The 27159-nt window shown below is 57.1% G+C and overlaps 2 protein-coding genes across 2 annotated transcripts; one reads left to right on the top strand and one right to left on the bottom strand.

Annotated features, from left to right (window-relative positions):
* The first annotated feature begins 225 nt into the window (after nucleotides 1–225).
* NECAB3 (N-terminal EF-hand calcium binding protein 3) lies at nucleotides 226–26614 on the top strand. Its single transcript, XM_027883344.1, has 13 exons — nucleotides 226–878; nucleotides 5375–5399; nucleotides 6370–6478; nucleotides 12448–12473; nucleotides 12771–12868; nucleotides 20688–20824; nucleotides 20982–21103; nucleotides 21522–21601; nucleotides 21964–22020; nucleotides 22473–22585; nucleotides 24138–24215; nucleotides 24337–24428; nucleotides 25124–26614. Exons 1-13 carry the CDS (start codon nucleotides 786–788, stop codon nucleotides 25150–25152), a joined length of 1059 nt encoding a protein of 352 aa, XP_027739145.1. The 5' UTR covers nucleotides 226–785; the 3' UTR covers nucleotides 25153–26614.
* ACTL10 (actin like 10) lies at nucleotides 18248–20558 on the bottom strand. The gene is made up of 2 exons (XM_027883343.1): nucleotides 20363–20558; nucleotides 18248–19560 (listed from the first exon to the last, which is right to left on the bottom strand). Exon 2 carries the CDS (start codon nucleotides 19518–19520, stop codon nucleotides 18399–18401), a length of 1122 nt encoding a protein of 373 aa, XP_027739144.1. The 5' UTR covers nucleotides 19521–19560; nucleotides 20363–20558; the 3' UTR covers nucleotides 18248–18398.
* Nucleotides 26615–27159: the final 545 nt, after the last annotated feature.

Genomic DNA, 27159 nt, shown 5'->3' with positions numbered 1-27159 from the left:
CCACGGGTGGGACCACAGTGGGCTGTACTGGAGCCAACTGGAGGCACCGCGGGGTTCAACTGGGATCGCCCCCGCGGCAGCGCCGGGCACCGGGACCCAGCCCCGCCGCTCCGCCCTCCGCAGTGGTGGCCCTTGATGCCAATCACGGCCCGTGGCCAATCGGGTGGCGGCGGGGGCGGGCCCGCCGCGGAGCCAAAGTTGCCTGGCGCTGGCGGAGCCGCTCGACTGAGTCGGGATCTGCGGGGCGCGACCCACGCACCGCATCCTTCCCTCCGGCACCGCACCGAACCATCCTTTCGGTACCGCATCCTTCCCTCCGGCACCGCATCCATCCCTCCGGCACCACACTGCATCCATCTCTCTGGCACCGCACCGAACCATCCCTTCCGCACCGCATCCATCCCTTCGGTACCGCACCGTGTCCGTCCCTCCGGCACCGCATCGGGTCCGTCCCCTTGGTACCGCATCCATCCCTTCGGTACCGCATCCATCCCTTCGGTACCGCACCGAACCATCCCTTCCGTATCGCATCCATCCCTAGGGCACCGCATCGCGTCCGTCCCTTTGGTACTGCATCCATCCCTAGGGCACCGCACCGCGTCCGTCCCTCCGGTATCGCGTCCTACGGCACCGCACCGCGCCCATCCCGCCGGCACCGTACCGCACCGCACCGCTCCCTACGGCAGCGCACCGTGCCCCTACGGTGCCACTCGGCAGCGCACCGCACCCATCCCTACGGCACCGCACCGTGCCCGGAGCCCGCAGCGCCCGCGCCCGGCGGGACCATGATGTCCTGTGCTGAGCTGCTGGCCGTGTGCCTGCTCTCCGCCGAGCGCGGCCCCGCGCCCCGCCGCCAGCCGCTCCCCATCTTCCACGACGTAAGTACCTCGGGCGGGCCCCCTGGCACCCTCCTCCATCGCCCCCGGGCCGCCGTGCCTGCCCTCGGGGGTGGGTGTCAGGGGGAGACTCTTTCCCGCCTCTTCCCGGCGGAACCAGCCCGGAGGACGCGCCAGCCCGGAGCTGTGCATCGAGGTGTTGGAGTCGTGATGGCTTTAATAATGGTGTCGTGTCATTCTGATGAATTATGGGCCTCCGGGTGGCTGGAAACAGCCCACGCCTCATCCAGAGCCGGCTGTCGTGATGCCCGGAGCGGGAGCTGCGGGTGCCTGGCAGGAGGGGTCCGTGGGGAGGGAGAGCGCTGCCTGCTGCAGCCCCCGGGCGCAGCTCCCGTCCCTGCCCGCTCCCGGCGCGCCGGGAGGTGCGGAGGAGGATGCGCCGTGCAGGTTGGGGGTCGGCCTGGCATCCCAGCGGCTGTGGGCGGCCGGGGGGAGTTAAGGTGCAGAGAGTGGCTGTCTGCGTGTTCAGAGGTGCTGGCACGGTGCCTCCCATCACACCGCGGCCCCTCCAGCCGGGGGTGCTCCTAGGAGAGGGAGCTGTGCGCCCTGGGGCCAGGGCTGTCTCCCAGGGTCAGAGCCCATCTCTGGAACACATCCGAGGTGCTCGGCCCTCCTGGCCCTGGCTGTCTTCTGTGAGCTGGGTCTGGTGGACAGTGCCCAAATCTCCGTGGTGGACCACCAGCCCTTGTGCCCGACACCACTGTGGTCTGAGTCACCCCGTGGAGCCAAGGAGATGTGTGAGTGGAGGTGCTGCCCCTGCCCAGCCGCAGGACTGAGGAGGAGAAAGCCAGCGGGGGTTAAGGATGGGGGTTGGCGGTGTCCCAGCACCTGCCCAGCCCAGGTCAGTGCCAGCTGTCTTCCCCCAGCTGTCATCCCCCAGCTGTCATCTCCGTGTTGTCCCAATCCGGGTTCACCCCCATGTCCCAGTTCATCCCAGAGGATCTCAGGCAGCACTTTAGGAAGGTGAGTGCCGTGCCTGGTCCAGTTCGAGACCTCCTGGCATCTCCCTGGCGCCACTGGGAAGCACAGTTCCCTCTGTCAGGGTGGTGCTTGCAGCTTCCAGCTGGGAGTCAGGATCTCTCTCCTGCCTGGGGGGATTTTGGGCTGGAAGGCTCTCCAGCCAGCATCATTAACCATTCTAATTACTTGGCTGAGGGAAGATGGGCTGGAGGGGGTGGGTGATGACAGCTGTGTTCCAGCTCAGCTCCTCGGGGCACTCGCTCAGTCCCACATCCATCCCTTAGGGTGTCATTAAGGCAATTAAAATGGGAAATGTTAACAACTCTCGCAGCTGCTTTCCGGGTTCTGACGGCTTCTCTTCCTCTTCCCCGCGGCTTCCTTTGCTCCCACCTCAGCTCCAGAGCTTGGCAGGGCGAGTTTAACGTCTCCACTCTTGGCTCTGGGCAGTTGGCTGGTGTCCAGCTGCCCCCCAGGCTTGCTGGGGCAAAGTGTCAACAAGGAAGGATGCCCAGCCTGCCTTCCCGGCAGGACTGCCCACCACAAATTCAAGGTGGCAGCTTCTGCTTCCCCTGGGACCTGCCTGCAGATGGCCTGCCTTTGGGAGAGGTGAGGAGGAGGAGAAGGAGAAGGAGGAGAAGGAGGAGGAGGAGGACTTTGCCTGAGACGCTTCGCTGCAGGCGCGGTACCAACTGCAGCGCTGCCATCGCGGTTGTTTCCCCGTGCAGCGTCTCAAGCCGTGGGGAGGTCTGTCCCCCAGGCTGGTGCTCGGGGCTCCTCGCTGCCCTCCCGGGATACGGGAGGTTCGAGAAGGACGCCATTCGTCGGCAGTGGCTGGTGCAGCCTGCCTTAGCCTGCGGTGTCGCCAGGGTGACTGTCCCCTCCCCAGTGGTCACTGTGTCCCTTCCTGCCTGTCCAGCGGCCGCCGTTGCTCCCGGCCCTGCAGGCAGGGAGAAGTCCTATAATGTCCCTTCTTCCTGAGGTGTGTAGGGGGTTCATCTCCCAAATAAATGCCGTTTCAGTTCTTCCATCAGTCCCAGCAGCTGCCGCTCCAGTCATCGAGCAGGGCTGTGGCTGCTGGGATGCAAGCCCAGGAGCTGGGGGTAGGGGAACATCTTGGGCTCCAGGCAGTGTCCCTGTGCCTCTGAGGCTGCCAGTCCTCCCTGAGGCAAGTGAGGGATTGCCTGTAGGGCCTCTCCAGCAGTCAACCCAGACCTGATCCCATTCCCAGTCTGGCTTTGCATCACTTTTCCCTGGCTTTGTTCCAAGGCTGCTGCCCACGCGGGGAGCAGTGCTTACCTGCTATTGCTGAGAACATGCCTGTGCCCAGGGAGGGGGCAGGATTCACCCCTTGCAGTGTGGAAGTGGCTCTGCACCGTTGGTGCTTGGCTGGTGTTTTCCAACAGGAGCAGCGCTCACTGAGGCACCTCTGCAGCTGGCTCAGCCAGGGACAGGCTCGCTGGTGATAGTGAGGAGCCCTGCCATTCCTGGGGGCCCTGGAGCAGGTGTGGCCTTGCCTTGTGTGGCTCTCACAGCTCCCTTCCTGTGCCATATTAAAATAAATCCCTTCAAGCAGCTGCTGCCGTGTGTGCACTGGCAGTGCTCGTGTAACACATCGCTCACCTGCGTGTGAGGGAGAAGCATCCACTCCGTTTGCTGAGGTTCCTGCTAAATCCAGGATGGGCTCCTCCTGGATTAGAGACCTTCTCATCTTCATGGATTTCCCCCTGGAACCGTGTTCTCCCTCATAGTCTGCCAACAGACCCCCCTGAGGAAGGCAAGGAATGTTTGGCCTCACCTGAGGCTGCGTTTGTTAAGTGCCTGGGTGACACTTGACTGTCTCTGGGATGAGCTAACTGGCCTCAGTGACATCTGGAGCCATGAGATGTCAATGCACGAGCCATGTGTCTCTCTGATGACACAGAGCTCTGCAGAATGAAGTTTCTCCCTTGATGGAAAGTGTCGTTCCCATGGCAGGACATGTGGGACCCACTGGTGCTGCTCCTGCAGCCAGGGAGCCCTGGAATGTGTGACCCTGCAGCTGGGAGACCCCACAAGGAACCCGTTAGCCTGGAGAAAAGTGTGCTTCAAAATCCAGAGAAATCTCTTCTGGTTGGGAGCTGCAGGTTCCCATCTCAGCTCCACAGTGCATCCAGCGAGGCCTGTGGGGTGCTCATGGATTGCCTGCCCTGCTTTCCTGCAAGAGGAATGGTGGAACAGAATCCCAGAAGGATGGTTACCTAATGCTGGTCAGCCCAAGGCAGCCTCTGTTCCCTGCAGCAGCTCAGGTTGAGAGGAGCTCACTTTGTTTGGAAGAGCATCCTCCAAGGAGGGCTCCCTGCTCCTGGAGGAGGTGTCCCTGCTCCTGGTTTCGGTTGCAGGGAAGGACCACGGAGCTCCCTGCTGGGACCAGCAGCAGGAAAGCCTATTCTCAGTTACAAGCCAGTGGCTTAGGAATGAGCAGTGCAGATTTTCCTGGGCAGCTCTCTCTTTACCTCAGAGCAGTTTTCCAGGGAGATTTCAGTGGCTGGATTTGGGCTTGTGCCCTCAGAACACACCGCAGAGCTGTTGGTGAGCGGTGCACAAGGAGCCTGGGGCAGTGATGCCTCTGCCTGCTGCTCTGTGGGGATGTGTGGGCAAGAATATAAAAGTCCTCCTTCTCCTTTTCCTGCCCTTTTCCATTCCTGATCTTTCTGCAGACCTGTGGATTTCTACATCACCCAGGATGACATAAAGGAAAGAGTTGCCACTCACACAACTTTCAGTCGTTGGGTCCACTAGGCTGTGCTGGCCAAAACCTCGTAATGTTTGGTCTGGGAAGATGTCCCCAGGCTTTGGAAATGATGCCATTCCTCACTGGAGTCAGCCCCAGACCTTCCAGTAATTATTGGTGAAACAGATCCTGGCAGGGATGAGCAAGCCCAGCTCTCTCCTGCGTCGTGGGCAGAAGCCTCGTGGTTGGGAACCTGCATCGAGGCCCCGAATTGGAGCAGCTCTCCAGCTGTGCTCTGTGTCAGAATTAGTTACAGATTAATTAATCCATTAATAATTAATTACAGCATGTGTGCACGTGGAGGTGTTGCAGGTAGGACTGTCGTGAGGGGTGGTTTCGAAGCGTGGGGCAGGAGCTGCTCCTCGGTGCAGGCAGTTGGAGTGTTGGTGATGCCCCAAGTGCTTCCGTGTGGAGTGGTTTTATACTTAATGTTCTTTCGTTTACAGGGTCTGAAAAATTAAACATTTGCCATCACAAGGGTGTAGCAAAGCCCTTTTCTGCTTTGCCTCCCTCTGTGTTCTCTAAGAGATGCTCGCTGTGAGTGCCGGGCTCGCTCGCTCGCCGCAGCTGCACCGAGGGCTCTGTGCATTAGAGGCAAGAAATGGGTTTAATCACTGGCAAAGGGCAATTTCCCACAGCAGCCTGTGCAGTCCTGGCTCCCTGGGCTCCAGGAGGTGGTTTTCCACGGTGCTGGGTGTTGCCTGGCTCAGCTGCCCTTCTCTCCCCACTGTTGTATTTTCTCTTGCAGATTTTCCGGCGAGCCGACAAGAACGGTGAGTGCTTTGTTCCTGCTGCTGCCTCCCCCTCCCTGCCCAGCTCTGGGTGAAGCAGCGTGGCTCGTTCCCACTGGGAGGTTTGGCTGAAAGAGAGAGGGGGGATAAGGGCAGAGCAGCAGTCTGGCTGCAAGGAAAATGTTTTTCTGCAAGGGGCAAAGGGCCTGGCCAGGGGCAGGGGAGTGGATTCTGACAGTTCACCATCCATTCACCACGCAGGACAGAGCCCCCTCCAAGCCCTTCTCCTGCCTGTGTGCTTGTGATCTCTCCTCTGTGCTGCTGAGAGCAAGAAGGGATGGCAAAGCAGCCCAGGCCCAGAGGCCATCAGGTTTCTGCTCTGTCCCTCGTGGGATTGAGTCAATCTGTGTGCTCAGTCTAGGGTTTTACAGGTGACCCTGTCTCTGGGTAACCCTGGAGCCTCTGGCATTTGGGAGTTAGGCTCTGCTACCCAGTTTTTAATGCAGCACCGATAAACCAAGAGGTCCAAAATCACAAATCATTTCTCGGAGCTCTCCTGAGCTCTTCTCCTTCGTGGTAGTTCCAGGAACCACTTTTGTTGGAGATTGAAATGCAGCCCAGGAGCTGAAAGTCCTCCACAGAGAGGAAGAGAAAAGCTCGAGAATCAATGGAGAGATTTTCTTACTATAAAAACCTGTGCTGTTTGTAATGGACTCTCTCCTTGCACAGTCATCTATCAGAGTGTCTGCATGCATTTCTGAAACCACTGCAGTGGGGTCTTTGGGAAGGTGCTGAAATTCCCACCTGAAGCTCCAGCAGCAGTGTCCCTGCTTGCCAGCACTCCTGAGCTTTGGGTGGGATGGTGGGACCTGCTGTCAGTGAGATATCTGCTCTAATTATTACTTACAACACACCCCGCTGTCCCCGCTCCTGGTGGAGCGGCTGCTGGGAGGATCTTGGGGCCTGCTTTTCTGCAGATACATAATTATCCTCCCCTTTTATTGAAATGCAGATGATGGGAAGCTGTCATTTGAGGAGTTCAAGAACTATTTCTCTGACGGGATCCTGAGCTCGGAGGAGCTGTGGGAGTTGTTCAGCGGCATTGACAGGCGTCACTCAGAGTAAGTCCCGCAGTGGCACCGAGGAAGAAGAATATAAAAGTGCTTGAGAGTGTAGATGGAGGACGTTTGGGAGCGGGTGTGATAAATAGTCAGGGTGAGATCAACCCACCTCTTGCAACACGCAGATGTTAAAAAACCCACTGAACGCCGTCGGTGGAGAGGGGAGTCAGACATTTTGAGAACAGTCAGCAGATTTACTGTAGCTCCATGAAGCAAGCAGCCATTCAGGATGACACTGCTGTAGCTTGAAAAATGCAGTCCAGAAATACCCAGCAGGTTGTGTGTCTGCAGGAGCATGTGGTGGAGTGAGGACAAGGCACAGACTGTGCAGAGTTTGCCACTGCTGACACAGGGAGCTGCTTTTCACTTACGTAAGAGATGCTTTCCACCACAAGTGGGCCTGGTGCATGGAACTGGGAATTTAGGCCAGCTGCTTTTAAAAAAAGAAACCCCCAACAAACAGGAGGAGGAACTGTGTTTAGCCCTGGCCCTGCTCTTGACTGGTGCTGTCCAGAACAGTCTGTTGGGCTCGGCAGGGTTTCTCATCCCATGTTTTGGACACCAGTGTGGCCTCATCTGCTATGGGTGAATGTGTTCTGGCACTGGGAGAAACTGGGTGTGGATGATTGGCATGCCTGGGGTCTGTTCAAACACTGGGGTGCCGCTGGGGAAGAAGGGGCTGCAGCTTCCTCCTGGTCTTGGGCAGCAGGTTGGGCTCTGGCTTGTGCCACTTCCCCTGATCCCTGGGAAGCACCTCCTGCACCTCTGGCACCCTTGGCCAGGGCAGTTATCTCCATCAGGGAGAGAAAACTTGAGCAGCCTGAGCTGCACACGCTGGTCCTGGGACTTTGCAGGGAGCCAGGGCAGTGGCACAGGAGGCCCTTGTCACACTGAATCCCACTGAGCCACTGACAGAGGATACCCAGCAGTCCCAAAATCATCCACCTGGGACTGGGGCAGTGGGGATGATGGACTCCTGATGGCGTTGGGGTAGTGGGTTTATCTGATGCTCCCACTTTGGTGATGGGGCAGAGAAGTGGGCTGGTGTGGGCGGCTTTGGTGCTGCTTTCTCTGAAGCCTGGCTGCTCACTGCTGCCTGCCCTGCTGCTTGGACCTGTGGATGTGGGCAGCAGGAGGGGTCTCCTGAAAATACCTCTGTTTGGGCTGTGACCCCAGGAAGTCAGCAGTAAGTTAGCAGTAAGCAGAAGTTCCCCTTTCTCTGGGAATGCTCCTTTCCCTTCACTCCACTTTGGGGTGACCTTGGAGTCATCCCGTGCAGATCCGCTGGAAAACACGGGGTGTAGTGGAGCCAGGAGATTTAACCGAGCCCTGATCTGAACAGGGGACATCTCCTGGCTTCCCACTGCTTCCAGGCTGGGCTTATCCCATGAGTCTGGAGCAGCTGAGCAGGGCTGTGGCTGCAGTGGTGCTCCCATTACTGTAAGGATGGTGCCGTAGCCATGACAACGTGGCAGTGGCAACGTGGAGCTGGTGACATCCCTTAGCAGGGCATGAGCCTCGGGTCTTTGTTCTCCTCCTGCCATAAAGAGCAGAGGGGACCCTCAGACAGAGCTGTTTCCAAAATTCCTGCACTCGGTGGCTTCGAGCCAGTGTCGGTTTTGGGATGTGCAGGGGGACTTGCTCTTTCGTGCAGCCTCTGGTGCCTTGTGAGGGCTGTGCTGGTGCCCTCCTGTCCCCGTGCTGGGGGGCTGGACAGCTCCTCTCCTCTGGGCTTGGCTTGCACTTGCAAAACTTAATATTTTAGAGATCTGGCTGAAATTTTCTGCCAGATTCAAGAGTTATTACCTGACATAATAGAGTATTACAAAGCTGAAAAGCAGCTACAAGCTCTGCAGACATACCTGGCACACTTCTTTTGTGACCCGTAGCTTTTGTGGTGATGGGAAGGTCTCAGCCTTTCTCTAGCTGGTGGATTTGGTGCCGTGTTTGTCAGGTCTAGGCTGAAATTTTTGTTTCCTCGTCCATGTCAGCCTGACCCGAGGACAGACAGTAACAGAGACCTTTATATCCAGGCCCTTTCCATGTCTGGCACTGCCCAGAGCTGTCCTGACCCTCACCCATCTCTGTGAACCTGCAGCTGCTCTGGGCCCCAGAGCTGCCATCTGGGAAGATGAGAGAGTTCAGAGGTCTCCCTCATTACTTGTTCTCTCTCCAGAGAGCCCACAGCACCATGTTCTCCTCTCCTCCACTTCCCACCCACCTGCTGCTGAGGTGGGACGCTGTGATCCGTGAATCAGGCACCTCTGCAGGGTTCACTTCAGATTTTACCTTCCCACATGAGGCTTTTTTTGTTCTGCATTTCTGAAAACTGTTGTGTTTTGGCTTGAAATATCTCCTCTCTTTAATTCCGTGACATTCAAGGGTTTATGTCGAAACCAAGTTCAGCTCTTGGTGGCAGTTTGGTATAACACCTGGGACCACTTGTTTGGTTTAGCTTGTTGGGAAGCTCCACACCAGTGGCACAGGAAGATTCATCTTCCTGGGAAAGTGCATTTTCATCCCCTGAAACACCTGGGTGAAAAGGAAGTGATGTTTTTGGAGGGCTGAGGGAGCTCTGTAACTGCAGAAGCATCTGGAGAGATGTGTCTGGAGCCCAGCTGGGTGGGAGAAAGCAGATCCCAGGGTCTCACCAGGACAACTTAATGGAGAATTGCTTACAAAGGGCTTTGGCTGAAGGTTGTGGTGTTGCAGAGGTTGCAGGTCTGCTACTCTTTGCAGGGCACTGGGAAGTGCTGTGTGGACCTTACATGTCTTCCTGTCCTGCATCTTCTGGGGAAGTTTGGAAAAATAAGGTCTGGAAAATCCTTTTTTCCCTGAGAGTGTTCAGGAATTGGGTACAGACAGCCCAGAGCCTCTGACTTTGGGCCAGAAGTGAAAGAGAGGGCAGTGCTGACCTGGTGGCTCTGAAAGTGGAAATAACCCCACAGTAACAGTGGTTCTGTGGAAGGAGGGATTTAAATGAACTTCCCTCCCCTCTCTTTACTCAGAGCTGCAGCATCTGCCAGTCTCTGAGTGAAGGAGAGTGACTGAAACACCCTGTGTTACACTGAAAAGGTTTGGAAACCCGATCTGTGATGGCAGAGGGGGTTCCCAACATGATAAATGATAAAAATAAATTAAAAAAAAAATCCTGTCAGCTTTTCTGCAGCTGATTGCTGTTTTCTTGCATAAATTCCAGGCACATTCTGAGAGAATCCCAACAGCATAATGATGACAAGATCCTTCATCATCAGTTCAAGCTTAATTACAGTTAATCAGTGGTTTGAGCACAGTCAAAATACAGCTATGGGAGATGTGGAGAGTCTCAGGATGAGTGCTTTGGAGGCAGAGGATGGCTCTTCTCTTGGAGTGGCAGAGGGGATGGCAGAGGGGAGCAGGAAAAACCTGCTGCCCCATGCAGCCCTGCAGTATGGGTCGGGGTTTAATGTGCAGGCTCTTCCCATGAGCTCCTCCTGATTTCTGGGGTGAATTAGCTCTGGTAGCATGGAAAGGGCACCACCACTCCTGTGATTTGCTTGCTGTGCTCTGTCTTGCCCCTGGCTGTGGCCTGGGGGCTGCTGCAGGATGCAGGATGTGGGAAGAGATTCCCATGCAGGGTTGCTGGTGGAGCATCAGGAAGGGAAGGGAGCAGATCTTCCCCTGGACAACTCTCAGAGGGCTCTGATTTTTTGCCACAAGATCTCGTCGATTGGTTCAGTGTTCAACTGTTCAGTGCTTTAGTGATGGATTAGCTAACACTTATTTTTAAGCAACAAACAGACAAGATAAAAAGGGTTATTAATAACCCCTGGCCTCTCCTTAGAAGACACAAGGTGGGTGTTGGTTGCAGCTCTTTGTCACAGCTCACTGGAGCCAAGGTGGGAACTGGGCAGTGGCTTGAGCTGGTGGCTCCTTCTCCCTGGTGAAACCATTCCCAGCCCCAGGTCCTCAGTGGGGACAGATGCAAATGCCTGGGTAATGTGTGAATGAGGTGTTTCACTGGCTATTTTGTTATCCTATGCCCACATATCCCCTCTTCAGTGATTTTTTGGACCCATCTCTTGGATGGGCAGCTGCAGTTGCTGCTCTGGGGCACAGATCTGATGGGCTGTGCCGTGGCTGCTGCTGTGCCAAGGCTCCTGCAGCACTGCAGCAGCTCTGCAGGCTCCAGGCAGCCTTCAGGAGGAAGGGGAAAAAATAAGAAGGAAACATTTTTCCAATATAAATTGGTGCTTCGAACTCCAGCCTCTCTGTCTGGCAGAGCCGGGATGGGATCAGCAAAGTCTGATGGAGTGCAGTGGGCAGGAGAAGGGGCTGTGGTTTTGCAAGATTTATCTGTATTGTGCCTCGAGGGAAGCACTGATTTTTTTTTTTAATCCACTTTAAAAAACTGCCTGCAGTGCCAGGTCAGTGCGCAAGGCCCTGCCTAAATCAGCTCCTGTGAGTGTTTAAAATAGCTGAGCCAAGTCACAGCCTCACACTGCCCCTCCCTGCTGCTACAGAGGCCCCTGGTGCAGCCACCTGAGCACGGGGGTCTGCAGTGCCACTGCCCTGGCTCTGCCATGGATCACAACAAAGTATTTTCATGCTTTGAAGGTCTGTTATTAAAGGACATTAGGTGGAAGCCCAGAGGAAACAGGGAGGCAGAAACCAGCCTTGGATATCTGGAGGAAAAGCTATGGGAAGATTTTGCTTGAATCATTTCACCTGTTTGCATGGCATTTTGGAGATTTCACACACTCTCCTCTAATTTTGCCTCGGGGTGTTTTGGTCCCTTTGCCCTGTGAGCAGTGTCAGAGGGGGGACAGGATGATGTGACCTTGAATTCACATCCCCTGGTCAGCAGCGCTGCAGCTGTCCTCGTGCTTGGAGCCCAGCAAACTCCAGGTATCACCAGTTCTTCCACGTGTGACAGCACTTAAACACTTAAAAACCACTTAAAAGCCCCTCTTTTGTGCTCTTCTCCGCTTTCCCAATCAGGATTAAAACCAGCTGTAAGCGTTTAGGGGATTTTGAGGCAGCACAATGCCTTGAGCAGAGGCTGATTTGAACAAATGACATCCTGGGACATGTCCCTGCAGGCTCTGGATTATGCCAGATTTGTGAGCAGCTCTGTCTCTGTGGCTTTGGCCACCTGAACAGATCTGACAGCATCGTGCAAACTCCTTGGTTCTGCTTGACATCCTTTCCCAAAAACCTGTGGCTGTTTCTGTCTGTACCCTCCTCCCACTCCACCCCAGCAGCACCTTTATGAGCCACAGGAGGGTCATGCCCAAGCCCTGCAGGGATGCCAGCGTGGATTCTGCAGTGCAGTGCCCTCTGTTAGTGAAAAAGGGTGAGGGTCTGCTCTCTGCTTCCAGGTTTTTAGACCCAGATTCCTGATTTACTGCCCTTCATGGCAGGAACAACCCCTCTCGTGGGCTGTGAAACCATCCAGCCCTGCCCTGGGAGCCTGCAGGCAGCTCCACATCACCTGGGCTCTGAGGGCAGGGAAGGGGAGGGGGTCTGGGGATCCATGGGGGAGGACCTGGGCGAGGTCAAGGGAGACACACAAGGAGAGAGCCCTGGCTTGGTGCTTCCCACTTCTAGGGGAAAAGGTTGGGTTGGAGAAGCAGCTCCAGAGCTCAGAAAGGGGATTGCTAGCCCAGGGGTGTGGGTCACCTCCATCCTGACCCCCTTCTGCTGTCAAAGACACTTTCCCACCACACTCCAGCTCCAGGAAACGTTGGAGCAGCTTCGATTGCTCCTTCAGCCCCCAAAGCCCTGCCTGGGTGCTGCCTGGCTCCTGAGCTGCTGGCTCTGAACTTGTGCAGCTTCTTATTTTTCTAATGCAGCTTCTGAAAACACACGAAATGAGCAGCAAATCCCCTGGGACTCAAGACACAAGCCCTCAAAACGCTGCTCATTGTAACAGTTTCCCCCAGACCAGCCCCACTATCTGACAAGAGCTTGTTTGTCTGTTTTCGCAGTAACGTCGACACGGAGAAGTTGTGTGGTAAGTCAAGTGATGTTCCTGCCCTGGAGGGCTCCCTCTCCTGAAGGTCTGTGGTGGGGTGCGTGTGTGACTGGGCACTCAGGTGGCATGGACAGTCCCTGTGCCTGCAGCCCAGCCCTGAGGGTGTCAGTGCTTTTCCCAAGGGGAAGGAATCATTTCAGTCCAGGTGGGAGCGTGACTCTGGAGGGAGGGGTGAATGTGCCCCTGCAGCACTGGGCTGTGTGTGGGAAGAAGGGGCAGGGCAGGCAGAGATGGAGGTGCTCAGGAGCCTCACCGTGGTCTCCTCTCCTGCTGCAGATTATTTCTCGGCGTATCTCGGGGAATACAGGAATGTGCTTTCTGCCCTGGAAACCCTCAATGCTGCGGTGCTGGCAGCCATGGACAAAACCAAGCTGGTAAGGAGGGGACCATGGGAGGGCAGCAGGGTGGAACAGGAGCTGTGGTGATCTCAGCTGCTTGCTTAGTGTTAAATTCGGGTTTGGGAGGCAGCAAACGTGGTACCTCCCAAACCGAGGGGGTTCCTGTGCCTGCTTGGGTTCGTCTGCGCATGAGGTGAGTGCTGCAGCTGCACAGCCTGGAGGAGGGGGAGCCAAGACTGAGCAGGGGAAGGGTAAATCTGGTGCTTTTGTTCTCTGGAGGCATCATCTTCCTCCTCGTGGGGCTCTGGTAGTGGCTGTTCCAGCTGCTCCTTGCAGGGTCCTGCCTGCGGCCACCGTTTGTGGGGGCATCGCTGATGATCTGTGTTGAGTTCTGAGCCAAAACAGAGTGTTCTCCACAAAGGAGTGAGCTAGGAAATGAGGACTGCAGGGTTGAGCCTGCTCTGGATAGACCCCAGCAGCTCTGGACAGACTGTGCTTGGCACAGCCCGTGCTCACAGCCACAAAACCCAGCGCTGGAGAGGGGCAGGGGTCACTGCAGCAGCAGCAGCAGCAGCAGCAGCAGCAGCAGCAGCAGCAGCAGCAGCAGCAGCAGCAGCAGCAGCAGCAGCAGCAGCGCTGTCTGGGAACAGCCAGGCAACAGGGAGAGGTAGGAAGTGCTGCAATTCATTGACTCCCAGCCTGATGCAGAGTTCATCCCCGCTGGGAATGCTCTCCCTCTCCCTACAGCTTGTGCTGATGGGAAGCTGCTAATTAGGACAAGCAGCCTCCTGCTCTGAGCACCCCCCCCCCCCCACCCGTGTGTCGGAGGGCTGTGGTGCCCAGATAGAGACAGCTGGGAAAAGCAGTGGCCAGTGCTGGCAGTACCCCAGCAGCCCCCTTTGCCCCTGAAATGTATTAAATGTGCTTGGTGCTGATGCTGTGTTACATCCTTGGGAAGGGTCAGCCCTTTTCCTTCCCTTCGGTGCAGTGGGTTGATGCTTGGTCAGAAGGGAATGAAGGGCATCGTCCATGTGAACACCATCCACTGACCTGCTGATCTGCCAGAGAGGCAAAAGGGGATCTGTCCCACAGTCATCACAGAGGTGTTTGTGCCTCTGTAGTGTCAGTCCTTCTCTCAGAGGTTTCCTCTGCCCAGACCTGGACTTGGCAGTGTCTCCCTGTACCTCGGGAAATTTCATGCCAGGAGAGGGAATCGCTTGAAAATGCATTTTCTCTTTGGTTCAGCTGCCCTGCCCCCTTCTCAGCAAGGCCAGAGGGAGAGAAGGAATCCTCTCCAGATAGCTATGTTTTATTTCAGTTCTTTCCTGTTCTGTTTTTCTGTGGGTAATGAATGTGCATATTCATGTATTTCTCCAAAGGACAGCACAGTCACTGTCTGCCTCACAGTACTGGTGTGATGCATTCATTCACTTCATAGTTTCTGGTGCCACTGGTGTTCCCTGGAAAAGAGAAGCAGGTTTTCCCTGTTGGAACAGGCTTTTGTGGACTCGCTTTTCCACCTGTTTGGATCTGCCTGGAGCTGGGGCAGCCCAGTGTTCACAGCACTGCCCTCTCCCAGGTGAGGTCTGTGCTGATCAGGGGCTCTGATCCCAGCCCCGAGCTGCTGAGTGCCCTGATGCAGACACTGACCCTCCTGGGAATCATCTCTGTGCACTCCCCTGGTCTGCTGGGCTCTGGTTTGGGGAGAAGGAAGGAAGGGACGATGCTCCAACCCTGTGGGCAGAGTTCTGTGGGACACCTGCCATTCTAGAGGCTGCCAGAGATGATAAATGCTGCCTTCTTACCTGCTGTGACCTGAACATATTCCCGGATTTGTATTTCCAGAATTGGACTCGAGCTTGAGTTACTATGGGATGAGTGGCTTTATTTGGTTGGACTTTAGGCAGAACTCCCACCTCAGTGAGCCAGGGGTGGGGACAGAGAACAGAGACTTCCACGCTACACCTGCCCCTTGTTTCTGTTGATTCATTCCTGTGATGCCCCGGGCTGAGGTCTGAGAGCCCCACTTTGGCAGAGAGACCACCCCATGGCAGAGTGGGATCCCCTGGAACCATTCCCAGGGAGCTGCTTGTGCTGGAGCTGCAGCTGTAGTGCTCTGAGGAAACTGGGAGAGACCTGCCTGCTCCAATAACCCTCCCCACAGAGCTCTGCCTCCAGATCAGGGCTGTGCAGGCAGCAGATGTTCTTCCCAACCTGTATTTAAGAGGACTTGACATGGCTCCTGAGCAGGCAGTGATGTCCAGACTGGCTGGAAGAAGGGGAGGGGGATTTCTGACTTCTCCTGGGTCTCACCAGCTGAGCCACAGCATCTCTTGGTCAGGGCATTATCCATCTCCAGTTTCTTACTCCTGCTGCCACAGGATTTCTCACCCCTGCATCCTGCAGGTACTTCCCCACAGCTGTAAACAGGCTCATGTAAATAAAACCCTACTTTACCACCAGGAAGAGACTCAGAGAGCCTGGGCTGCCTTGTTGGCTCAGGAAACAGAGCCTGGGGGATGTGCTGGGCTTGCTCAGGCCGTGCCAGGGCCATGAGCTGCAGCAAGGAGGGAAATCAGGAAAGCAAAGCTTGGGGGGAGTATCCTGCAGCTCTGGATTTGGGAGCTGTGGTGCCAAAAGCCCCTTTGGTGTGAAGGATTCCCATCCCCTGCGGGCCAGGATCGCTGGCATGGATCAATGACTTGTCTCCACAGCTGTCTCCTGGCTGGCAGGCTCCTGGATCTGCTGCCACGTCCCTTGTCAGCTGCAGGATAAATGCTGGGATAGAGCACGAGAAATGCAAGCTGGGTTTGTCCTCACTGTGGGACTGCAGGACACTGTGTGTGCGTGGGGGCAGCAAAGCTGCTCGTGGCCACTTTCATGTGCCTGCAGGTGGGCAGCAGGAAGCCCTCCTTCCTCACTGGGCTGGTAGGAACATGGTAAAGAAAAGAGGGTTTTTTCTCCAAATTCAGGCATTCCCACCTATGTTTGTGAAGTGTAACTTGATAGCTGTGCTGTAGTGTGCTAATTACACCTTATTTTGTGGCTGAACTTCATGTTTGCCATGTAATAGCAGCAGAGTAGGAAGTGAACTGTGAAAATACCTTGGGAAACAGCCTGATATTTCTCCCAGGGGGCCTGTATGCTAAAATCTTTCCATTCTCCAGTCTGCAAACACTGCACACCAGCCCATAAATGCCTCTCCAAGCCAGGTGCTATTATTTCTCCTTTGGCAGGAACATGACCACCTATTCCGTTCTGTCCTAAGCTTAACTATCATCATAAGGAAGTAATAAAACCTCTTAAAAGTAGCATTATAGCATCTCCTGGCAACCTGGGGATTTTCATCTGGGTAAACAGAGCTGAAATACCAGTCCATGACCAGAATTTCATGTCTTGTGCTTGCTGGGTTATTTCCTCTGTGACTCCTGTCCACGGGGCTTCCCTGTGAGCAGAAAACACTGTGCTTGATGAGCCAGAGCACATTTTCATTGAACCTCTGTTTACAGAGGATTTGACCCACGTGGTGCAGCTCCTGATGAGAGGATTTTGCTTGTTTGCCCCCAAAATGAAGAGTGCAAGGAGGGCTGGGCAGCTGGGGTTGAAGCAAAGATGTGTTTTTCAGTCGATTCCCTTGCCTGGCATGAAATTTTTCGGGTTGATGCTGGGTGAAGCAGCGTTTGGGGCTCTCTGGGGGGGTGGTTATTTCCATCCTTCCCTCCAGCACATTCCCCTGGGTGTGCTGTGTGTGACAAGGCGAGAGACAGGAGGCAGCTGCTCATCCTGTGCAGTGCTGACATTCCACGTGGGACCCTCCAGAGCCGAGTCCCCTCCAAGCACAGCCTACCCCGGGCTGGCAGTTGGGTTTTGGGGGGTGGCACTCCAGGCTGGTGCCTGTGCCTGTGTGTTTGGGGTGTCAGGACTGCACGGGGGGAGCTGTGGGGCTCAGGGCAGGCTCGAGGTGCCCCCCCCACAGCTGTGATGTCAGTGGGAGCAGCGCCTGCTCCTGCCATAAAACTCCATCCAACCACATCATCCGTGGAGGACACGAGGCTTGAGTCCTCTCAGGGTGAAAGCTGAGAGGATGGAGGGGGCTGGAAGGTTCGCTTGGTGCTTCTCCCAGCACCTGGCCCTTGGAAGGGGAGTGATGTGCTGGAGGAGAAGCATCCAACCCCCACGTAAGGTAAGATGGCAGAGCTCCGCTGCCATCCTCTTCCTCTGGCAGGAAAACGGGATTGATTTTCCAGCAGGAATGAAACCCCACCCTGGCTGCTCTGCCTACCCTGGTGCTGGGGGATGGCTGTGGCCTTCCTTTGCCAACTCCAGCACGAGCCCAGGGCAGTGCTCAGGGGATGGGTATCCTCTCCACTTTCTCCACTTACCTTCCCATCCCAGCCAGCCAGAACTGTGCCCAGCTGGATGCAGCTCCTGGACTGGGCTGGTGGCTTGGCTGTGGCACAGAACAACCAGAAAACCACAAGGGGCTCAAGGCCTTTCCCACCCTTCCCCTCCTTTGGCACCAGCAAAGGAAGGGTTATGTCCACATGCTTCTCCACAGAGCTTCTGGAATTCCAGAACCTCTGTGTGTTGGAGAGAAACACTGCAGCAATTGGAAATATTTGACCTGAGTAATGTGGTGGCATTGCTGGACATTCTTTGGACATGGTTCATGGAGCTCGGGGTGGGGGGTGAAGGCAGCCTGGCTCTCTGGGTCTGTGCCACAGCCTTGGGGTCACATGAGGACACCACAGAGAAGGCAGAGGGGATGTTCATCTGCCTCCTTGTCTTTTCAAGGAGAGGGGTTGACCTCTCCTGGTGGGTTCTTGTGTGGAGCAACCAGCCCTCCTGCTTCGTGTGGAGACTCCTTCCCACTGCAGTCCAGTCTGTGTCCCTTGAGGAGCTGCAACGGGTCTGGCCCTGGGGAAGGGAACTGCTGTGCCAGCTGGGCTGTGCTCCCCAGCTGCTCCCCCATGAAACTTCTGATCCTTTTCCAATCATCTGCTGCGCTGAGCCAGTTCACTGAAGCAGCAGCAAAGCCAGGCGAGTAAATGCCTGTTCAGGGAGCTGAATCGGCTCCCTGAAGCACCAAATGACCTTTATACCAAAATTACAAGGAGCGAATTCAGTTCCCTGGTTTTCAGCTCATCTCCACACCCAGCCCTGAGCTGTGCAGTGCTGGGATGTGGAACTGCCTGCTGTAGTAAAGTGGCTGCAGTGCAGGCACCACGTGGACCTTCCCCTCCTCAGCTCCTTCCTCCCGTCCCTGTGGCTCTCTGCAGGCCTTGGGGGTTCTGCCGAGCTGACAGCTGGAGCAGCCCCCTTCCCTGCGCTGGCAGCTACATTTCCATCACAAAAGGACAGCTTTGCTGCTGTGGATGGGCACTGAAGCAACCCACAGTGTCAATGAGAAGCAGCTTGTTCCTTTTGGAGCGCTTTAATTGACTTTGCACCCCTGTGGCAGCGCGGGAGCTGCCCTCGGTCACCGCTGCCGCAGCTCTGCCAGGACAAAGGCGGTGTTTTGGAGTCCCTCCTGCTGTAGCTTGACAGTGGGATGGCTGCCATCTGTCTACTGGAATTTGGTGTGCACACACTCAGCTCCGAGCTCCTGGTACTCGCCCTTTGTCAACCACGCGCGCTGGAAGGACGTGAGAGACGCTGCCATGGAGCCCCCCACCCAGGCCGCCGTGCCCCTCGCCGGGCTTGCCAGGACATCGATCTGGACGCCCGTGCCTTGGGAGAGGAGGTTCAGCCCTAAGCACATCCTCTCTGGGAAGCCAGGAAACATGGAGGAGCCGCCTGAGAGCACGATGTTGCCCAGTATGTCCCTCCTGGCGTGGTCGGGCACCGTCTGGAGGCTCTGCCAGGCCAGCTGGTGCAGCCCGGGGCAGCTGTGCTGGAGCAGCTTGGGCTGGAAGAGCGGCTCTGGGCAGCAGAACCGCTCCTTGCCCAGGGTTATCCAGTGCCCGTCTGGCATCTGGAATCTGGCTGGATGATGGCAACCTTGGTCCTGGAGGTCTCTTTCGTAGTCCAGGGAGACGTAGCAGCACTGCTTCTTCAGCTGGGACAGCGTCTTCCTCGTCAGGGCGTGCAGCGCCGAGGGCTGGTTGGGGCTCTCCAGCAGCAGCCGGTGCAGGTGGCTGGACAGGAGCTCCCCGGCCACCCCCAGGCGCTGGGTGCCCTTCCTCAGGGTCTGGCCCAGGCAGACGGAGGTGACGTGGGACACTCCCGCCCCAGCCTCCACGGCCAGCCCGGTGACTCTGCCGTGGGCGCAGAGGGACAGGAACCCGGTGTTGGCCACGTGCAGGGCTGGCACCCCAAAGCTCTCAAAAAACACCTCGGCTGCCTTTACCCTGTCGGCGGCAGGGCAGGACGGGGACTCAGCCAGGAGCACCGGGTGTTCCTCTGGAGGGACTCTGAGGCTGCAGGAGAAGAGGTGGCCCCACAGGCTTTTCATGCCATCCCAGTCCTCAACGATGCCGTGCTTGAGTGGGCAGGACCTGGGTGTTGCGGCGCAGCCTCCCGTGCTTCCCGTGGCAGCAGTGGGATGCTGCTGGGTGTCCCTCCTGGGGCCTGCACTGCAGGGGTGCAGCAGCACAGTCCTTAGAACAAACTGGGGCTGCCACTGCCCTGCAAAGCCGCCCCGGGTGAAGCTGCTGCCGCTGTCGATGATGACTGCAGGCTTCAGCATGGCTGGCACTCCGGAGGGATGCCGGGGAGGGAGGAAGAGCCTGCAGTGGGACAAGAGGGGTCTCGTGAAGCCAAACCAGGCCCAGGTACCTGCTCTGCAAGGGAGAGCGGCTCAGCCCCACTGCAGGACAGCAGTGCCTGCTCTAGAAGTGTCTGGGTACGTGTTGCAGCCTGTCCTGTCTCCTTGTTCCACGTCTCGCTGAGCATCCCTCCTTGGGTACCTTGTCCCCCTCCCTGGGGGCCTGGAGATTTTCTAGCGGTGCAAGGACAGAATTTTGGGTGGTTTTAAGGAAGCAAGGGAAAACTGGACAGGAGAGTCGAGTGGTTGGACCAAATCCGGGGCTGCATCCAAAGGAGCATGGCCAGGAGGTCAAAGGAGGCGATTCTCCCCTGGTGTTCACTCTGCACCTCTAAACCAGGAGGATGGTGATGGAGAATGGGCACACGGACCCATATTCCTCCTGGACACCCCTCCAGTGCCATGGGGCAGGTGGGGTGGGGCTCACAGGGGCAGTCCCTCACTCACACTCGACATGGGGAAGGGCTGTGGGGTGACCCTGAACACCAGCACACGTCAGACATTCATCACGGAACCTCTTGTGGGAGCAGAGAAGCTTGGCACTGTCTTCTCAGGGAGAGAGGGCATGAAACCAGCCCCTATCCTGGCCTACCAGTGGTGAGGGATCCCTGGAAGGGGTTCCCTGCACCTGGGGGATCACTGTGGGGTCCCAGTCTTGTCCCGAGAGCCCTGGTGTGAGCAGAGCCTTTGTGTGAATGGGGAGGGCACGAGGGATGATCTGCCAGCCCTGGAACCCTCCCTGAAGCTGGGGACACTCCCTTTACCTTGTGGCTTGTGTCCATCTGCTCTCCTCCACGGCTCCCGGAGCTGAGAGTGCTGGGGCCAGGGCTGAGACTGCTGGGGCTGGGGCTGTGGGTCCTGTGGCTGGAGTGCAGATGGAACCATGCCTGTGTTCCCTCTTGTGATCTCACAGGCAGGTGCTCAGAGGGTTCTTCTGCCCTGTAGTGTCACTTTTTCCTGAAATAACTAAAAATTTGGTTGATATCCACCCCTTTATTTACATTTAAGGGCCAACCCCTCCCAGGTGTGGCTTTGCTCCCCCCGCATGGAGTCAGAGGCGCCTGACAGGTCCTCTCCTCTTCTCCGCAGAGGTACGAGACCTCCTCGAAGATGGAGCAGTTCCTGACCAGATTCCTTCTGCGGGAAACCATGCACCAGCTGCAGTCCCTGCAGGCGTCCCTGGAGTGTGCTGTGGACACCGTGGAGGAGCAGGCGGGACGGGAGAGGTAACGGGGGTGGGACGTGCTGGTCCCCCAGCCCCGCTCGTGGGATCTCCCTGGGAGGGGCATCCCAGAGCAGGATCTGCCCTTTCCAAAGCCCGCCGTGAAGCTGATCCCTCTGGGAACGACTTCAACCCCCTCGTTCCGCATTTTATCCTTCCAGAAAGGACACAAAGAAATCTGAGACTTCAGTTGGCCCGAGGGCAGGTAGACGGTGTGGGCGCAGAGGACAGAAGAACGTCTGTCTGTCTCCAACAGACCCCTATTCTGGGATGCTGACAACAGGTACCTGCAGCCTGGTGTCTCTGGGATCCCTGGTGTCCCTGGGGTTGGTCTGTGCCCCTCTGGAGCCTGGAATGGGTCTGGGATCAACACAGAATCGTTAAGGTTGGAAAAGACCTCTATGATCAAGTCCAACCATTACCCCAGCACTGCCAAGCCCACCACTAAACCATGTGCCACGTCTACAGCATCACTGGGCAGCTCTGGGATGGAGCCTGGAGCATCTCACCGAGGTGCCAGCTTCTGTGGGGTGTCGTAGCCCTTGGGCAGTGGGAGAAGTTTTCAGCAGAAATATCAGGTTTTTTTGGTTTAAATCTGAGGTTTTTAGAAGACTCGTGGTTTCCTGGGTGTTGAGCAAGCTTTTGCAATGACAAAATTGAAGGGTTTTTTTGGTGATGTCTCTGTGCCCTTTGCCATGCAGGTGTTTGTGTCGAGGACAACAGCCAGTGGATGGCTCAGATCAACAGGCTCCAGCAGCTCATCGAGAAGCTGGAGTACAAGGTGTGTGGCCAAGGAGAGCTGCTGGGGGCTGCCCCACACCTTGGCATGGCCAGGTCGGTGTTGGGGCCCCTCCCTGTGCCAGCACCCCCTGTATTTGGTCCTGGCATCGTCACAGGGCTGCACCCACTCACCAGACCCAGACTTTCAGCCACCCTTCTCCTCTCAGCTCTGCTGACCCTCCCATGGTCCTGCTGATCTGACGAGTCAGTCAGGACCCACCAACCCCACAGGTCGTATGCCTGTCCTCCCCCAAGTACCCAAGGAACATCCCCAGTGCACCTGCCTGTCCCTTAAGCTGGGCTGTGGGTTCCAGGGTTGCCTCGTTGCAGTAACTCTGATTTTCCCTGTGGTGTTGAATGCAGAGCCCACGCCTGGAGCCGCTGAAGGAGGAGGAATCCATGTGCAAAGGACAAGATGCAGTAAGTCCCTGTCCTGCTGCTCCTTGTTTGCAGGTAACCCCCAAATGTGCACCCCCAAAAATGCAGCTCCCTCAGGCCCCTGAGAGCCCCAGGCAATGCCCACAGCCAGCCCAGAAGAAGGTGATGCTCTGTTTTCCCCCTGGTGTGCTCCGTGCAAAGCCCCACGTGGAGGGGTCCCCAAGCCCTGTTCTGCTGTGGGAAGGACACAGGGAACTGCAGCAGGACCCCACCCCCAGGGGATGGAGCATCTCCTGTTGGTGCAATCCTCAGTGGAAAGGCAACCTGCCCAGGTGGGAAGAAGCCACTTTATGTCACCGTTGTCCCCAGCACTGTGGTGCCAGTCCCACTGCGGTGCTGTGTTTGCTTGGCACCACCGTATCCCTCAGCAGGGTGGGAGAAGGGAGGGCAGGAGGGGACAGACCAGTCCCTGAGGCCCTTCTGTCCCTTGGCAGCACATCCTGGTGGCCAAGAGGCAGATCTCGGTGGCCACGAGCAGCATTGAGGAGTTCCGGCAGGCGTTCCGCTCCTACACCGAGGGCACGGCTGGGCACAGCAGCTGCCTGCAGTAAGTGGGGGGGGCTGTGGGGCGGTTTGTGGCGTGGCTCCCCCAGAAGTGAGGGCTTTAATATGGCACCTTTGGGGTGGACAAAAAGGTTTTTTTGTGGAGAGTTTCGTGTGCTGGTCAGTGCAAGGGCGGGCTCAGCACGCAGGGGTTGGACCTTGCAGAGAGGGTGAGCGTGTCACGGCTGCAGCACTGTCCCTGCCTGCAGCACTGTCCCTGCCTGCAGCACTGTCCCAGCTTCTGCTGCAGGTATTCCCAGTAAGAACCAGTGCCTGGGAAGGAGGGGGTGGGTTTTATGCCAGCAGGAGTGGCACGTGCATGTAAGTGAGTGCACGAACTCCTCCAGCACTTAAGGACTCGAAAGCGATGGGAAGGTCAAGGCCAGAGCTCATGCAGGGCGTTGATTTACGGATGGCGTGTGTGGGAAGCATCCATGAGCACCTGAAGCTGACCCTGCATGAGGCCAAGGCTGTTCCAGGGCTCTGGGTCTGCCTGCAGGGACATCACTGCCATCCTGTCCCTGAGATGGCACAGCTGCTCCCCGAGCGCCACTTCCCTTCTCCCACGGGAGATTTCGAGCCGCTTTCAGCAGGGAACGTTCGTGCTGTTCCCATTTAAAGTGTCGTTTTTCAGCTCTCCAGTTTCAGCGGCATAAATGCACGTTTTCAGTCCAAACAAAAGGAAGATGCTCGTTGTGACACATGTGACAGGGAGAATGGGAGTTCTTTTCTTTGGAATTGGTGGGCTTTTTTTGTCATGAGAGCTATTTGTGGAGACAACGGGGTGGCGTTGCATGGGCAGGCTCTCCACGTGAGTGGAAAGCTGGAGCCAAGCCCGGGGAGACTCCACATTCCTGGTTCACTCCAGGGAATTGCAAAGCCCATCGTGGCCCCTCAGGGGGATGCAACCTCAGAGCTGCTGGGGGAGTTGTTTGCTGTCCCCCTGAGGCTTGGCCCCCTCCAGCAGCCCTTGGCAGCAGCTGGAGGAAAGGCCCATCCTCAGCTGGAATTGCTGCTGCTGCAGCCGAGTGCAGTTGGTTCCCCCAGCCCTGCACTCCAAGCCTTGTGCTCTCACCCTCCTGCTGCTGCACCCCCATCTTCCCAAGGGCTGTTCCTGGGGCAGGAGGGAGTGTGGGAAGCATCACTGGGGCAACGGCATCACTCTGGGGGCAGCGAGCTGTGGGTTCATGTTCAGCTCCTGCACTTGTGCCTCAGTTTCTCTCCAGGTGAGTGGTGACACCTACTCCAAAGGGCAGGAAGGATGAGCTGTGCCAGTGCTGGGGGTTTGTGGAAATAATAAAACACTGACTGGTCTGATTCCTGAGCAGCAGCAAAGACCCTTTTAAAAGCTGTAAAGCTCCTCTGCCGCCTGGACACAGGAGCTGTGAGGCACGATTTGGGTTTGGAATCCCCTGGAGCTGTGTGCTCCAGCAGCCACAAACCCGGTGCATCCGAACTGCGCTTGGGAAGCTTTGTGGGGAGGTTGATGTGCCTGGGCTGGTGGGGCACACGTGGCTGTGCCCACCCCCAGCTCAGGGTCACTCCTGTCCCCACAGTGTCTCTGCCTGCAAGCTGACAGACGAGGCCTGCTTCATCCTGTACGAGTTCTGGCAGGACGTGACCTCGTGGAGAAGGTGGGAGCTCTCCGTGGGTGTAGCTGGGAGTGTCTGGTGCAGCAGCAGCCCTGTCCCCGTGCGTGGACAGGGATCCTGGCACCAGAGGCTGCACCCCCTGACCCTGCTGCCTGTTTTACAGCCACTTGCAGTCCAGCTGCAGCAAGACTTTCCAGCAGTCCATCATCAGCTTGCTGGAGTCCCCGGAGCTGCTGACCACCATGCTGTTCCCAGGTGAGGGGGTCCCACAGAGCCACGCTGTGCTCCAGCTGTGCTGCAGAGGGCAGGAGCAGCGCAGGGACAGGCACAGGGACTCCCTCCAGGGCAGAAGATTGGTTTGGGGTGATCTGAATCGGGTTTTTCAAGCCAGGGTGAGACCCACTGTCCCCAGCAGGTTTGGTTGTGTGAGCTGGTGGCACTGTAGGGTCTGTCCCCTTCGGCCAGGACAGCCAAGCAGCAGGGGCACTTCCCAGGTAGCAGATAAGCTGGGCCCTGTCTCAAATACACCTGGTGCCATGTTTTGGTTTTTACCTGAGCCCTGAACCTGTTCTGCAAAGCTCTGGCGCTCCTGGGTCAGTCCCAGGGGCTGCATTCAGGGTTACAGCGCCAGTTTAGTTTCAGGGATCGCTTTCAGGTCTTGTGTAAAATAACCTAAAACGTGGATTAATTTGGACTGAACCCTCTGCTGCCAGCGCTGCTCCTGACCTGCTGGTCCCACTGACCACATTCCCAGTGCTCTCCTGCAGGAGCTGCCAGAGCTCAAGGGGGATCCCCCATCTCCAGCTCCCTGCCCCCTGGGAGGGGAGGTGGGTGATTTAGGGCCAGGTGCCAGGGACCTGCAGGGCCAGGACCCCCATCCCTTCCACCCTACATCCCTCTCCTGTTTACCACTGTCCTCACATCCCTGACTCCTCTCCCTCTCTCCCCAGCTTCCTGGTGGATCATGAACAACAACTGACCCAGGCAGACACCTCAGGACATCGTCAGCATGCAGGAGGACGTGGAGCCCTTGGCACAGCCCTCGCCTTCCCTCACGTTCCTCCTCTCCCTGTCCCTCATCCCCTCCAGCTGCCCAGCAGGGGCTGCCTGCCAGTGTTTTACCCCTTTGCTCTTTTCATGTTAATTTATTTAGTTATTTATTTCCCCTCCAAGACAGTCTCTGAGTTGCCCGGTGAGAGTGGGGCACTCCTGGAGTGCTGGGAGTGCAGTGTTTGGGGGGGACAGCCTGGCCCTTGGGGGAGCACTGGTTGGGTTGCTGTGTCCCCTTAGCCCCTCTTGCACTCCAGCTCCTCTTCCTCCCTGTTCTCAGGGCTGCCCGAGGCTCCAGGGGGTGTTGGGATGGGGAGGGGGACATGGCTGGGGCCAGCTGTGACATCCCTGTGCCCAGCCCGCCAGAGCCACCCTGGGCCAGCAACAGCTCTGCCCAGGGAGCCAGGTGGCCTCTCATGGATTGTGAGTAAGTGTTTTATAGGGAAAAAATTTTTAATGAACTATTTCTGGCAAGGTGAGCCTGATCAGGCCCTGGCACAGTGGCAGCCTGTGCAGCCACTGCAGTGGTCTTGAGACCAGCCTTGTGTCCCCCAGCTGTGACCAAGGCTGTGCCCATCCCCAGCACGCCCTGCTCCTCAAGGAGGCCTGCATGGATCCAGCCCCAGCACATCCCAGTCCCTGGGGGAGGCCAGTGTGGCTCCAGTCCCAGCACATCCATTCCCCAGGGAATGGATGACTCTGTTGCTTCATGAGCTCACATAAAGCAGTGTTAGCACCAGGCAGTGCTGCCAGGGAGGCTGGAACTGAATTAATGGTGATGGGCACTGGGGAGGGGGGGCACAAAATGAGGGGGACAGGCCCAGGGCTGGAGTGGCCCAAGCCCACCTGGTCCATGGGTCGTGCTCATGGTTCTGTCGTTGGTGCTGGAGCAGCAAATCCTTCCCTGAGCTGGGGTGAAATGCACCATCGCTACCAGTGTGGAGTGAGGGGAGAAGGGCACATGGGGCACGCAGGGACCCCAGGGACTCCTGGCATGGAGGACACCACTGTCCTTGCGCCCCTGTCTGTCCCCAACACCCACGTGGGTCACCACGGGTGCCTGCACCCTCCACGCTCAGGGTTGCCACCACCCCTCAACCTCTTTTCCCTGCTGCTGCTCCACCAGAAATACTAATTTTGACTGTTTCTTCCCAAATCCCAGGCTGCAATAAGTACAATCTGTGGCTGAAGGGGCAGTGAGTGCAGCTCCATCCTGGGGGCACCTCATCCACACTGTGCTGGGCGGGTCTGACAGAGTCACCCCCAGCCCTGGTACCACGGAATGACAACTCAGAGGGGCTTGCTGGGTTTGGGGTGCTTGTTTTGCCCCAGCAGAAGCTTTCTAGGTGCTCCCTGGGTTTGGGGGACGGGGAGTGACGCAGCTGATGCCGGGAGTGACCTGCAGAAAGGGGATCAGGGGAGATCCTCATTAGAGGGGAGGAAGAGCAACCCAGATGGGCACCAACAAACCCTGTCCTACGTCCCACGGCTGACTCAGGAACCAAGCCACAAATGCTCCTCCCAGTTCCTTGGGGACCCATCCTCCAAGTGCCCAATTACATACCTGGTTGCTGGTAACTGCTGCCTGCCCTGGCCAAAACCACCATCCCAGGGCAGGAGAGGCAGCTGCATCCCCCTGCAGGGCAGCTGCAGAGCCAGGGACCACATTCCCCCGGTGGGAACGACACACAAGGGACTGAGGATGTGCTGTGGCCATCGGTAAAGGGACAGGGCACAGCCAGGGTGGGTTAGACATGGGCACCCAGGGCATCCACAAAGGGCAGAGCTGCAGCAGGCACTGGATTTGGGATTCCTGAGCTGCCTCCCCAGCCCCATGTGGTGTTTGTCCCTCAGATTCTTCACCACTGGATTAGTGTTTGCATGAGCCCAGAGAGCAAAATCCTCAGATGAGGCCACCGTGTGTGCAGGGGGTGTC

This window comes from Empidonax traillii, unplaced genomic scaffold, assembly GCF_003031625.1.
Source record: "Empidonax traillii isolate 1590-97213 ecotype Southwest subspecies unplaced genomic scaffold, ASM303162v1 scaffold124:size1682992, whole genome shotgun sequence".
Taxonomy (NCBI): domain Eukaryota; kingdom Metazoa; phylum Chordata; class Aves; order Passeriformes; family Tyrannidae; genus Empidonax; species Empidonax traillii.
This window is presented reverse-complemented; position numbering and strand designations above follow the sequence as displayed.

Coding starts and splice junctions, on each gene's coding strand:
- ACTL10 (XM_027883343.1), bottom strand. CDS start 19,520: ATGCTGAAGCCTGCAGTCATCATCGACAGCGGCAGCAGCTTCACCCGG.
- NECAB3 (XM_027883344.1), top strand. CDS start 786: ATGATGTCCTGTGCTGAGCTGCTGGCCGTGTGCCTGCTCTCCGCCGAG. Junction 6,479..12,447: donor ATTGACAGGCGTCACTCAGA/GTAAGTCCCGCA, acceptor CTGTTTTCGCAG/TAACGTCGACACGGAGAAGT. Junction 20,825..20,981: donor GAGCAGGCGGGACGGGAGAG/GTAACGGGGGTG, acceptor TTATCCTTCCAG/AAAGGACACAAAGAAATCTG.